Here is a 13,778-nt window from a genome sequence, read left to right on the forward strand (position 1 = left end):
TTCATCTCATATTTTTAAATTATGTTTTAAGATATAAAATGAAAATACAATTTAAAATAAAGGATGCAGATTATTGTATTATGGGAAACATAAAATTTTATTCCTCTAATTTAGTCATTTTCCGACAAATTTGGCTAAAAAATTGAATGTGGCATGTACATGTCCTAATTAAATAGCAATTTGTTATTGCAAATCAATTCATGCAAGATAAAAAGTACGAGTATAACAATTCATATAAGATCATAAAAGTGTAAACCCTTTTTAAATTACATGATTAAAATTACTATTTAATTTGATTATTTTGTAAATCGCATATAATTTGTTGATTAAATTATTCATAAAAGAATTAAAATTACCAAAATTTAAAAAAGTAGAACTAAATTATAAAAATCAACTCGAATACAACAAAAAATACCAAACACTAAATTATAAAATTAAAATTACAATTTTTCCTAAAAACATACATCCTAAAATTAATATTTCGGGGTCATCATTACAACTCAAAATTCTACTTACCCGCCAACGCAAGATCAAAATTTTGGGCTAACTTTTCCAAGTTTGCTGGACCGTATCTCGTACGCAAGATTAAATTGTTGTGTTTAATAATGAAAACAAAAACCTAGAAAATAACAATAGGCAGTTAGGCAAGTAGGAGGTGGTTGGTCCGTGATACAAGTAGGCCCAATAACAACACCGTTTTGAGGTCATCTCCCTCTCAATCTAGTCACCAAATTCTAAAGATGCCAGCTGGATTCCTTAACGACATATTTGCAAGACTACCTGACTGTCAATCTCAATCAGTCACCAGTCCCGTGTTACATTTATATAAAGTGAGGGATTTTATATTTTTAAACAGGTATTCAGGTGGAGACTAATTTGATTTTAAGAATACATTTAGAGTTTTATATAATTTGATAGTAGTAATTAATATATAGAGATAATTACAATGTTCGTTCCTGAGATTTTATATAATTATACATAAATTTTTTATAATTTAAAAAATCGTATTTAGTATCCTGCTATTTATTTTCATATAACAAATAAGTATATCTATTAATCAAAATTCAAAGATATTGTTGATATTAAGAAAGTATGGAATGAAAATTCATATTTACCTCTAACTGACTTATGTTTGATTTATTGCAGGTCAAACAAATATTTTCTAATCAAACTTCAATTACAAGAGTGGCGACATACCTCTTCAAATGCATTAGCAAGTCGATCTAAATAAGTCGGTATCAAGTGAATTGAAGGTATATATGAATTTTTATTTAATTTTTTTTATTTTTGCTAATATCAATAAGTTCAATGAATTTTGATTAATAAAAAAATTATTTATTAGACGGAAGAAAACATCAAGAAAAATTACAAAAATTGTAGGTATAGTTACATGTCTATAGCTGAATGGAGGGCAATATATATAATGATCCGAAATAAAAATGCATAAGTGATTAGTTTGGTGAGTAAAGAATGAAGAATAAAAAAGCGCATTAACCAAAAGAATGAAATAAAGTAATGAGAAAAGGAGTGTGGAGAGGTACGTAATTCCGTTGCCTTTTCATTAAGAAGGCTGTCATCTCAAAATTATGCCAACTTTTGTCCCTCTTATTATCCTCAATTTAATAATTTACATATATATGCCTAAAGTGCCTCATCCCATATGCTAATCCTCTCTTTAATTTATCTGATATATATATATATATATATTAGGAATGATCCGTGCTATGTATGAATTTAATTTAATCATGAATAAATAATTAATAATGAAAAATATTAAAAAGCAACGAAAAGAAATTGAAATTTAAGGAAGGAGAAAGAAAAGTAACCATTTTTTAAGAAAATACAAAATCCTTATTTATTAAGCATTCTAATTTACCACAATTATTTTAAGAATGCATAAATCATGTAAATAATGCAAGTTTGAAAAATAAGAAAGGTTACTAATCTTAATATTTACCTGCTAATTAAGTATTTTTACAATGAATATAAATTCAGTATTTGGTCAAAATTAATTAAAAGATTTGGGTTTCATAGATAAATATAGTGGGATGGGATAGAGGTATATATTAATTAATTAATTAATATGCAAATTAAGTGTATATATGTATAGATAATTGGTTTTAGGCACATGGGAGCAAAGATGTGTATTTGAAGCTGATAAAGCATAAAATTAGGCAGCCCTTTTGAGTAGATAATGCTACGCCATTACTTTAATCATGCGCTGCTTTAATTACTTTACTTAATTATAATTAAGCCCATAGATAAATTAAATTAATTATAATTAGGGGTACGTGCTGCTCTAATCCTGTTTTATCTCCTCATCACTGCATCTGCAAGGTTAATTAATAATATATAGTTGTGGGGCGAGAAAGTATGGGTTAATTAAAATTCATATAAGTTAGTAATTAGATGAAAATAATTAAATATGCATGTACGTATTTATTGGTTTGGAGATTTAGTTCAAACACTGCTTTTTCAGGTCTGGTAGAAAACTTTTTATATTATTTGGTGGTCTTTGTATGTCTTTTTAGGCCATCAAAGATATATACATATATATATATGTATAGAAGCTTTTTGACTGAGACTCGCTGTACTTTCCTGTGAATCAAGATAATTCTTGTAATTCTGCAGGATATTTTAATTAAAATTAAATAATTCCCTTTAATATATATATATATATTGCGTATGAGATTAGGAAGTAAATTAAAACTAAAATAATTACAAAAGTGTTTGTCTTATTATTTTTGACAAATTTAAACCTATTTAGTCACTATAATTCTCAACCTAACAAATTCTATGATGCAATATTGCTGCTGTACGATGAAGTACGTTTGAGTAAAAGCGTCTATGATTGAAATTGGAGACAATTAATATTCTTGCATGTAGAGATGGTGTTAGGGTTTGTTTGGGTTGAGTTGAGAAAATACTATTTTGTCTAATTTTGATGAGACATATGTAGCGAGAGTTGTGTGTAAGCATACATTCTCAATCCATCTGGTAGCTGTGGTGTGGGAGTTGATATACTTTTTTTTTTTTTTTAACAAAAATCATCTAGAGTTGGGGAAGTTTTTCAAAGTCCCCGATCCTTTTATATTAAAATGTATAAAAATAGTTATAGGGGATAACTGTCTCCCTAAAATTTCTAGCAAACCATAAATAAGAAGTACTACTCTTTTACAAATCGAACAACATTAAATAAGGAGTACTACTCCCTTACAACAAAAGACACGAATAGGTGTACTAGAAAAATTATGGCGAGTCAAAAAAGTTTTTGTTATCCTACCACATCATGGATCGTACTACACCTGCAAATAAATCTGTATAAAAGAATCAAGTCAGAATGTGTGTAATGTTCCAAAAGGATAAATAAATGAATATTAGTATTAGCGTGGAGATCATGTCTGTATGGCTGGCAGTCGTTGAACCTGTGAAAGGGGTTCATAAGACCTGCAAAATTAGATACAACGACAAACAATCAAATACATGAAAACAACAAAAGTAACAAAATCAAAAGGTATTCAGACAAATATTGACCACAATATCAACCATATGAACGAACAACCTTCAAGAAATCAATATAGGTACAATCACATGAATTATATATGCAACTACATCAATTTTTAGAGAAAGAGAGTATAATTATTCTTAAAAAAAAGTAATAAAATAACAAAGGAAAGAAACCACATTGACTGAAAGTGCTGAGTGTGTGTGTGTGTGTGAGAGAGAGAGAGAGAGAGAGGGAATGTTTTGGTAAGCAGTTCATAATCCCCATGCAATGCAAAAAGGGGACGACATGCAAAGCTTTAAACTTTAAGTAAATAGATCTTTATTCCGTGTGTCTGAGTTCGGAAGGAAATCGTACACAGTTCCCGATTCCTTCAAACACAGACAGAGACAGCCCCCACTTCCTTTGCTCCACTTTTCACCTCCTCGTTTTATGTCATCTCCCTCCCTCCCTCGGTGCGCTTCTTTCTTCATTCATTCATATGTACACACACACACACATACTTTTCTTTTTGCTTTTCCCATTACAATTCTTGTCCAAAAGCGTACATAGTAATAGTCATTGTTTCTCCCATACATTCAAGAATTAATGTTACACTAACCCTACTACATTTAGTATAAAATGTAATAAGTATTATTCCAATAGAATCATTTCTAGTTTCTAACATTATTACTTAATGTGACGGTCCAACTTTTAACCCAATATCAACAAAAGAGAATTACTACTCCCGCCCCCATTCTACCACATTTTTTACTACGTTTAAATCACTACATGAAATATAAAATTTAATTATAATTAATTATTACTATTATTAAAAATTTAATAATCATTGTAAAATATTAACGATCACATTCATATATTCGTCATAATTTGTATAGTGTGACTAAGGCCATGACCCACAATCATGACAAAAATAACTTGCGTGATGAATAATTCAAGTTTTTACTCTATTTTTATTAATTATAATTAATAGTAATTATTTAACACGATTTTATTTCATCTAGTTTTGAATGATGTAGAATAAAATAGTATGACATGTAAGTGGAGAAAGATAAAAAATGACAAGTAATTAGAGGATAGATTCGATATATAGATTTGGAATAGTCAGAGGTGGATGTGATACCCTCACAAAAAAATTACAAGTGATTAGCATGAAAGGCAGAGTCGCACTACGGCCACCACATTCCATATCTTCCAATGAATATAAATATAATATATAGAGATAAAGAATGAAATTGAGAGTAGTAGCAGTAAAGCTGATTTGCCTTTGGTACTGCACTGCAGGTGCATTAATTCCTCCCCCTTGTCAGCACATGCATTCCACTTTCCAGTTTCCACTCTTTGGACCCCTAAATTTTACCTCATCCACAAGGAAAGCACCCCGCACCCCATCCCCTCCCTATATTTCACCATTTTCAGGCAATTCCTAGTCTATAATCTTGGATATCATCCTAGGTTAATAACAACTAAAGTTTCCTATATCGGATTCTGGTTACATGTGTTTTGTCGAACCCAACACTTTCGTTTTTGTAGTCTTCTTTCCCTTGTCATGAAACCAACATCTTCCCAAGATTTTCCTTAGCTTTTTTTCCTTTTCAGTTTCCTTTTGGTTTCTCCTAATCAGCGCTAGCTTGTACAGTAACGAAAACTATAGAATGAGATCAGGTGGTTGTGCGGTGCAGCAAGTACTCACCGCCGAGGCCGCCGGCGTTGTAAAACAGGCGGTGGTGCTGGCTAAGCGACGCGGCCATGCACAGGTGACCCCGCTTCACGTAGCCAACACCATGCTGGCGACTTCCAGCGGCTTGTTCAGAATTGCCTGCCTGGAGTCCCACTCCCACCCTCTCCAGTGCAAGGCTCTTGAGCTTTGCTTCAACGTGGCTCTTAACCGGCTCCCGGCTTCCTCATCTAACCCCATGTTAGCTCCTTCTCATTCTCAACATCCCTCCATCTCAAACGCACTTGTGGCAGCCTTCAAGCGCGCCCAAGCCCACCAGCGCCGTGGCTCAGTCGAAAATCAGCAGCAGCCGCTCCTTGCGGTGAAAATTGAGCTCGAGCAGCTCATAATTTCTATATTGGACGATCCTAGCGTTAGCAGAGTGATGAGAGAAGCTGGTTTTTCGAGTACTCAAGTTAAAAGCAATGTGGAGAAAGCAGTTTCATTGGAGCTGTGCTCTCAGAGTTCTCCTCCTCACAAAAACAACTCCAAAGAAAACAGCCTTCTAACTTTACAGCCCTCTTCATCTCCTCCCACCACCCAAAATGAAAGAAAAACCAGAAACCCGTCAGAAATTCCAATTAGAAATGAGGATGTGAACATTATAATTGAAACTTTATCAACGAGCAGAAAGAGAAAGAGTCTTGTGATAGTAGGTGAATGCATTTCGAACTTAGAAACTACAGTTTCAGGTTTGATGGATAGGGTTGACAAAGGAGAGGTTCCTGATTCTTTAAGGGAAGTAAAGTTCATAAGTATCCCACCACTTTATTCTTTCTGCAATCTTCAGAGGGAAGAAGTTGAACAGAAGATTGGAGAACTAAGTTGCCTTGTGAAGAGTCTTGTCGAAAAAGGGGTTATTTTGTACTTGGGAGATCTCAAGTGGATAAGTGATTACAGGGTTAGCTTAGAGCAAGAAAAGAGCTACTACTGTTCCGTGGAGCACATGATAATGGAGATTGGCAGACTGGTTTGGGGAATTGGAGAGATTGGAAGGTTTTGGCTCATGGGAATTGCTACTTTCCAGACTTACATGAGATGCAGAACCGGCTACCATTCGCTGGAGACTGCTTGGGGGCTGCATCCTATCACAATTCCTGCTAATAGTTTGGGCTTGAGCCTTGTTTCTGACAAGTATGTTTTCTGTTCAACTATGTATATAAGTACTTAACTCATATATTTTCTGTTTTTCTTGTAAAGAGGAGTTACATGTTTGGCGTTTTCTTTGTGTTCATCCAGTGATAGAAGAGAGGAAAATCAATCTTCTTCGCTGCTGCTTACAAATGGAGAGGTAAAACTCTGCGCTGATTGTTCAGCGAAATTCGAAGCCGAAGCTCAAGACATACAGACCAGCGTTCTGTCGGGCCTACCTTCTTGGCTTAAGGATGAACGTAGAAGACTTAGTAACAATAATCAGGTCGGTATCTTAAATTACTAATACATATAATTAATTTTAACTAACAACTGTCCGTAATTACTTTTTCTCTTTATTAAGTATCCTTTTCCCCTTTTGCTTCACTCAGTTGCATAAGTTGAAAAACTAAGTGTTCCCTTTGTGTTTGCATGTGATGCTTTTGATTTCAGAACTGTGACTCAGTCATGGAACTACGCAAGAAATGGAACTCATTCTGTAGTTTAGCCCACAAACAGCCCAGATCATTAGACGGAATCCTAACGCTCTCCTCTCCATGCACTTCTTGCTTTTCATTCGACCAACAAAACCCTAATAATTCCTCGTTGTCTGGACCCATGTGGAAAGACAGCCGGCACTCGGGTTCTAATCTGATAGCACACTTACAGGAGAATGGAGACTCAAGAAACACATTTTCTTCTAATCCCAGTAATTCTGCTAATTCATCAAGCGACGTTATGGAGATTGAGTACACCCAGAAGTTCAAAGAATTCAACGCTGAAAACCTGAATATTCTATGTAATGCATTGGAAAAGAAGGTGCCCTGGCAGAGACAAGTCATTCCTGAAATCGCTGGAACCATACTGCAATCCAGGTCGAGAATGTTAAGAAGAAAAGACCAAAGCGATTATCGTGATCATGTCAAAGAAGAAACATGGCTGTTCTTTCTCGGCCCTGACCCGCAAGCAAAAGAGCAAATTTCAAGAGAATTGGCTAAAATCGTGTTCGGCTCTTACTCAAGCTTCCTGTCCATCGGTTTGAGCAGCTTCGTTTCGTCGGACGTCGACTATCGAAACAAAAGAGGAAGAGATGAAGAAAGCTGTATGAGCTACATCGAGAGGTTTGCTCAAGCGGTGTCTTTCAATCCTCACCGGGTTTTCTTGGTGGAAGATTTGGATCAGGCGGACTACTGCTCGCAGATGGGCGTAAAAAGGGCAATTGAAAGGGGAAGAATAAGGAATGCATGTGGTGAAGAAGTTGGTTTTTATGATGCCATTGTTATATTGAGTTGCGAGAGCTTCAGCAGCAGGTCGAGGGCCAGTTCGCCTAATTCCTCAAAGCACAACAAGACGGAGAACGCGGCCGCCGGCGCCGGAGAAGAGGAGACGGGCCACTGTGGTTCGTTGGATTTGAATGTTTCGTTTGATGATACCACTGTTGAAGATCGGCCGGTTGATGATTTAGGAATTCTTGAAAATGTTGATAGGCGCGTAGTCTTCAAGATTCAAGACTTGTAACTTTTTGTTTACCCCTTTTTTGCCTTGTAGAAAATGGAAGAACCTTTGATGGGTGACTGTTTTGGTTAATTCATACACCTCCCCAAGAAGAATTTAAATCTCAAATCCATCGGCTTCATACTTAAAATATATAATTACAACATAAATTTATATAAATCTATTCAATTATTGGATTAATTGAATATGTCATCTCATCCATATATAGAAATTATAAAAATATATAGATATAAATAACAGAAGAAGATCATATTATATTGAGAATTAAATTAAGCAAGTAACCAAATTAATGTCCGGACTCCCAACTCTTCCCCATGCATGCATGGGCACGCGCAGACCTCACTCTATATATATATAGAAAAAAAAATTAATCAAAGGTAATAAGAAAGGGGTTCGAAAACGAAAAAAAAAAAACCTCAAAGTTCTAGAAACTAAATTAAATCTATTATTATTGTGAACATGAGTATTATAATTAATAATATTTAAATATTATGTTAGTTAAATTCCCATTTTGGAAACAAATAATTGAATCCGTATTTTGGGGTTGGAAATTTCAAAAGCATGGGATTGTAGATTTGCAACATCCTATATATATGGATGTTGGATTTTGGATGTCTTAAAGTGTGAAAAGCAGTAAGTAGGTTTTCTGTTTTGGAACGCTTTAAGAGCAAGAAAATAAAAGTAGTGAAAGAAAATTAGGTAGCCAGCAAAATAAAGGTGAAAATAAGTAAGTTGCTTTTCCTTTTAGTTTTTACGAGGTCAGGAACCAAAGTTAAAGTCATTGTATATTTCTCCATCTCCATATATCAATTTTAAGTTTCATGCAACTTAAATAAAAGTTATTCTCCATAATTACTTCATTTAGGGAATTTTTTAATTTCCCCATCTTATAAATCAGTAATCAATTAATCAAGGGTAAATATCATTTCTCGTTCAATTTTTTTTGCTAATATCAGCAAATTCGATTTTGACTAACGGATGGATTTATTTGTTAAATGAAAGCAAACGTCAAGTGTACTAACTGTAATTTTTCAATTTACAGAGAGTGTATGTGTAATTACACTAAAATGAGAGAGTAATTATCTTTATATTTTTTAGTGATATAAGGAGAAAAAAAAACCCTGAGTATCTTTGAACATATATTATAATCATTACAAGTGGAAAGTGAATGTAATAATTACCAACATGTCATGTATTAATTTTGTGTTGGTAAGGAATGAAAATTGATGATGATGATTAATAATTACTGCATTATTTCCCAGAAAGTATGAAAATTTAATTATAGAGGTGTGGATGATCCATAACGTAACGGTTGCGCAAAGGAGGAGCAACTTTTCTGCTTTAGAAGGTTAAAGATAAAATTGAGGGGGAAAAAAAAAGCAAAATCTTCCCTAAGAAAAATCAAAAGAGAAAGCGCTACTTTTCATGCTTTGTGCTGTGTGTTTTTGCAAAAGAATCGCTTTTTTCTTCTTTAATTTTCCGAAACCCGACATTCTTATCCCTACAAAGTATTATAAACATTTGCAGAATAAGGGTTCAAAATTTAATTCGTTTCGAGATTAAAGAAAAGTAATAGTGAAATATTTGGGGAGGAATGAATTTAGATAATTAATTAAAGAATCTCTTATCTTTCATGAGAAAGGTGAGATGTTACTTTAGAATCGCATAAAGTTAATCAGATTAGCGACTTTAGATTAAAATTGAAACCTCCAACTCGAAGCGTAATTAATAACAAGGGAATTAATTGCCTTTGGAAAAGATGAGTTGGTTCCGGGAATTAGTGCAGATTGTAAAGGAGGAAAAGAGGGTTTGATAATTCATATTCTTGTCCAACATATGCTTTTTCCTTTTTCCAAACACTACTTCTGGATTAAGGGCTGTAAAGAGGTTATAAATGTTTTTATTTGGACAACATTACTAAATGTTCTTCCCTAATTGTAGGAATGAACATCCTATCCTAGTACAATCACTTCACTTCACCCTTTCTCCATTCAACATTTTCTTTCTTTTTCTTCTTCTTTTTTTTTATCCCCGGACAACGCCGTGTGTGCCTAGACAGGGGTTTGACAATCCCCTATCTATTTATTAGGTAATCTGAATAAAGTCATATACAATATAAAAAAGCCGTAAACAAGGAGTACTTATTCCCTTTACAGTTAACATTAATTTCTATAAATAAGTATCAATGGAAGTGTCTAAGGTCCCAAACAAATTCGAGGTCACGAGTTTGAGTTTCATTGAATGTGTGAATGTTTGTTTTACTTTATGTGAATTACTATGATATATTTATAGTTGTTAGTCATATTGAGGGTATTATTTTGCATATCGAAATTGGTATTCTTACTTATTTTTTTTTTTTAAAAAAAGATTGTATCAATAGAAACGACATAGACTAGAAATTTTTATATATCTATGTAATTTCATATATGTGTGTATGTATATATAATGTCATGACACAATAATATATTTGGCAATATGCACAAAAAAACAACATATTTGGTCAATTTTGACTTGTTCATTTTCTTGCATGGAGCCGAAGCTTGGAAATTTATTTTTTCAAAACTTTGAAATGTTTGTGTCATTAATTATGGAGCTGAAGTAATAGAAATCGAGATAATAAAGAAAGAATTCGTCTCCAATGTTTTGAGAAATCGAAATTGAAAAACCAAAAGAGTTGTTTATTTCTAAATGAATTCCCATAATCGAGTTTGCAGTTATTAAAAAGAAAAAGTTCTAATATAGGTAAAATAAACTATCTCAAAAATTAAAAAATTCAGCCAAAAAATACCTAAACATCTTGACAATATATGAGGCCAAACAACAACTAAAAATATGAAAATTGACATATTCAACTAAAAGTGGGAAAATATAAAGAATCGTCTGGACAATAGTAAAACTAATGAAATTTCAACCTCATCCTATCCAAACGGTCCCAAAATGCATCAATCATCCTCGCTCCACATCATTATAAAATACTTATATTGTTTCGACTTGAATCAGCACTAGGGATGAAACATGGCCTCATACTTATAAATTCTCACATTGACAGAAAAACACGCTATATATACACAAACTTTTCATGAAAAATGACTCGACCTTCCAACCAAATAACACGCGTCGGCCAAATACAAAAACTTATATACATAAAAAACAAAACATGCTAATAACAGAACCTATAAGGAATATATGTATAGGTGTAGAGGGCACATTCAAATATGCAGGAAACATAGAAAGAATATATACGTTTCCATAGTTTAATATGAAGTGTGAAGGCACATGGAATCTAATTTTTCCCTCAAAAGTAGGAAGGAAGATACTCCTGCATTGCATGATGACTGCTTCAAAAAAAACTTTAAGTACTACGGGGTGTAGAAAGTGGACAGCCCTTTTAACACAAAGTTGTTCCCTTTTTTGCTCAGCTCGTGCACTATAATTTTTTTAAAAAGCCTAAACTTTAATCCATGCACCTTTTTCCTTACCTTTAAAATGGCTTTGCCTTTTCCTAACTATATCTTATAATTTGGAGTAAATCAAAATATCAAAAAGCTGCCGTCCTCATCTTCTCATCAACAATTTTATTTTGCATGGATGGAAAAGGTGAGACAAACATATCACATTCCGACCTAATTTGCTTAGTCCTTAAACAAATACGGACACATGCCCACCATTAATTTTTGAAATAATCAAGATTCGTTGATTGTAGTATTACTTTATGATTATCCATTAATAACTTTGTTTCGGGGTTAAAATGGTCAATTGTTCTTTTATTAATACGTAATTTGATGATCAAATGAGATACCTTGCAGCAACATGAGAATATATAGAGAAACGTACAATTTTAATTAGTCCTGTAAGCATTTGGAGGGTAGTGTCCCTTGAGAGATAGTCCAACAGTTTGGGCTCAAGATTTTTTAAGGGAGATTTTGTATTTGATTCTGTCTGTATGTGTCTTTTAAGTGTCTGTATTTCAAATATATATATATATATATGAGACGTGGTACGAATTCATTTTAATAATTTTGTTCGATAAATTTTAAAAAATTTATATATCGAGAACAAAAATGATTGAAAAAATATATAGTTGAAGAAGGGTATTTTCAGTAAAATCCTTTAAAACATTCAAGTTAATGCCGAGCACAAAGAAGAAAAGATTAGAATAGGAATAGGATCTGTAAAGGTAAAAATAGTAATTAGAGAACTTAGAGAGAAACTGATTCATGGTTGAGGTAATTTATAGAAGAAAAATGAGAAACATCAACGTCACACCAGTTGACTTTGATGATCTTGCTTTTATGGTTTGTCCTACCCAATTCCAAAATTGGCATCCTAAGTTGGGAATAAATCAATTTTCAAAACCCAAAATTTCATTTTCCTTTTTCTTTTAATAGTAAATTCTATGAATTCCGCATGCGTACATGAAATTGATTCTTGTTATTTTATAATATTCAGCACCGTATGTATTTATCATACACATCTTATATGTATAAATATCTGTGTATATACTGGCATGTACGAAATAGGAACATAATCATGGGAGGTGATCAAAATATTTTCGAGAATTAATATTCAAAAAGGTCTTTTCAAATTGATTTATTTAAAATTATTTCTTCATATCCAAATGCGTTATTAGATATTTCAGGATTGGGCGAACATTTTTCGTGGTTGAATGCTCATTTAGCAACGGGGCACAAGGGAAGGCCCAGTTTCATCATTAATGGGCTTGGCCCTGGTCTACCAGGTCTACTATGTAGTGATATTATTCTTTTCTGGCTTTCACATCGAGTATGGGCCTGGTGGAGCAGGCCCACTTGATGGTCTAAAATATTGTTCCGTGCTGAAAAGGAGTGAAAAATGTTTGCAGCTGTGATGTATATATAATATTGTTAGGTGAGGTGAGCGGGTTAAAAATGTCATTTTCCCCTCTATGTATTGAAAATAGTGGATACCAATAAAGTCCCCAAAATTCACATGTACCTTTCATCAAAGCCCACTTCTAGACCCAGGATCCGGCTAATATTGATAAAAATTAAATTACTAATAAATACTTATTAATGAGCCAAAATTTTTTTTCTCAAACCCAAAGTTAAAGGGGGGTGGGCGTCCATTGAATAGTCCACTATGCCGGACTCTACTGACCCATATCAAATCTATTGTCCATATATTTTTTACTAATTTGGTAGGCTCATAAACGAGCCTAATCCAACAGATGACTCAGTTGATAGCAAAGACAAATTCACCTGCATTTTTGACATTATAAGACACATTATATTACAAATTCTTCAATATCTTACTCCTAGATTGATAATATGTGACCTCAAAGCAACATATAAAATTAAATTCGAAGAATTTAATCGACTAACAAGATTCATTCAAGCAGTAAAAAATTCTTCAAGATAAGCAATACGTTTTGTTTTTTTGTTATTTAGCTAACCCACACAACTTTGAACTATATATCATAAGTTGCAACTACAGTAAAACCTCTATAAATTAATAATCTTGGGACCATGAAATTTTATTAATTTAGAGAGATATTAATTTATCGATAAATTAATATTTTATTAATTAAAAGAGAGATTTTTTAAATTCAGCAAATTTAGTACATATGTATTGAAAATAAATAAATTCATATATGTTTCATTGATTATATTCATGCATCAATCAATTTTTTATAACTAATTAAATATATTCATGTATAATATCAATTCATTGTATACAATTAACTATTATATTCATAGACACATGTATCAATTCATTGAAATTTCTTAAATATACATGTTTACATTAATTCATTGCACTTAAATAACTATTATAACCAATTAAATATATTCATGCATGATGAATGAAACATATACTACATAAATCTCAATATGATAATAAAATAATTCATAACACCCAACCATGTCTTCTCAT

The 13,778-nt window shown here is 32.7% G+C and overlaps 1 protein-coding gene across 1 annotated transcript; it reads left to right on the forward strand.

Annotated features, from left to right (window-relative positions):
- Positions 4,792 to 7,940, forward strand: LOC105161708 (protein SMAX1-LIKE 3-like). The gene is made up of 3 exons (XM_011079496.2): positions 4,792 to 6,356; positions 6,462 to 6,639; positions 6,807 to 7,940. Exons 1-3 carry the CDS (start codon positions 5,161 to 5,163, stop codon positions 7,869 to 7,871), a joined length of 2,439 nt encoding a protein of 812 aa, XP_011077798.1. The 5' UTR covers positions 4,792 to 5,160; the 3' UTR covers positions 7,872 to 7,940.

Source organism: Sesamum indicum, linkage group LG5 (genome assembly GCF_000512975.1).
Source record: "Sesamum indicum cultivar Zhongzhi No. 13 linkage group LG5, S_indicum_v1.0, whole genome shotgun sequence".
Classification (NCBI taxonomy): Eukaryota; Viridiplantae; Streptophyta; class Magnoliopsida; order Lamiales; family Pedaliaceae; genus Sesamum; species Sesamum indicum.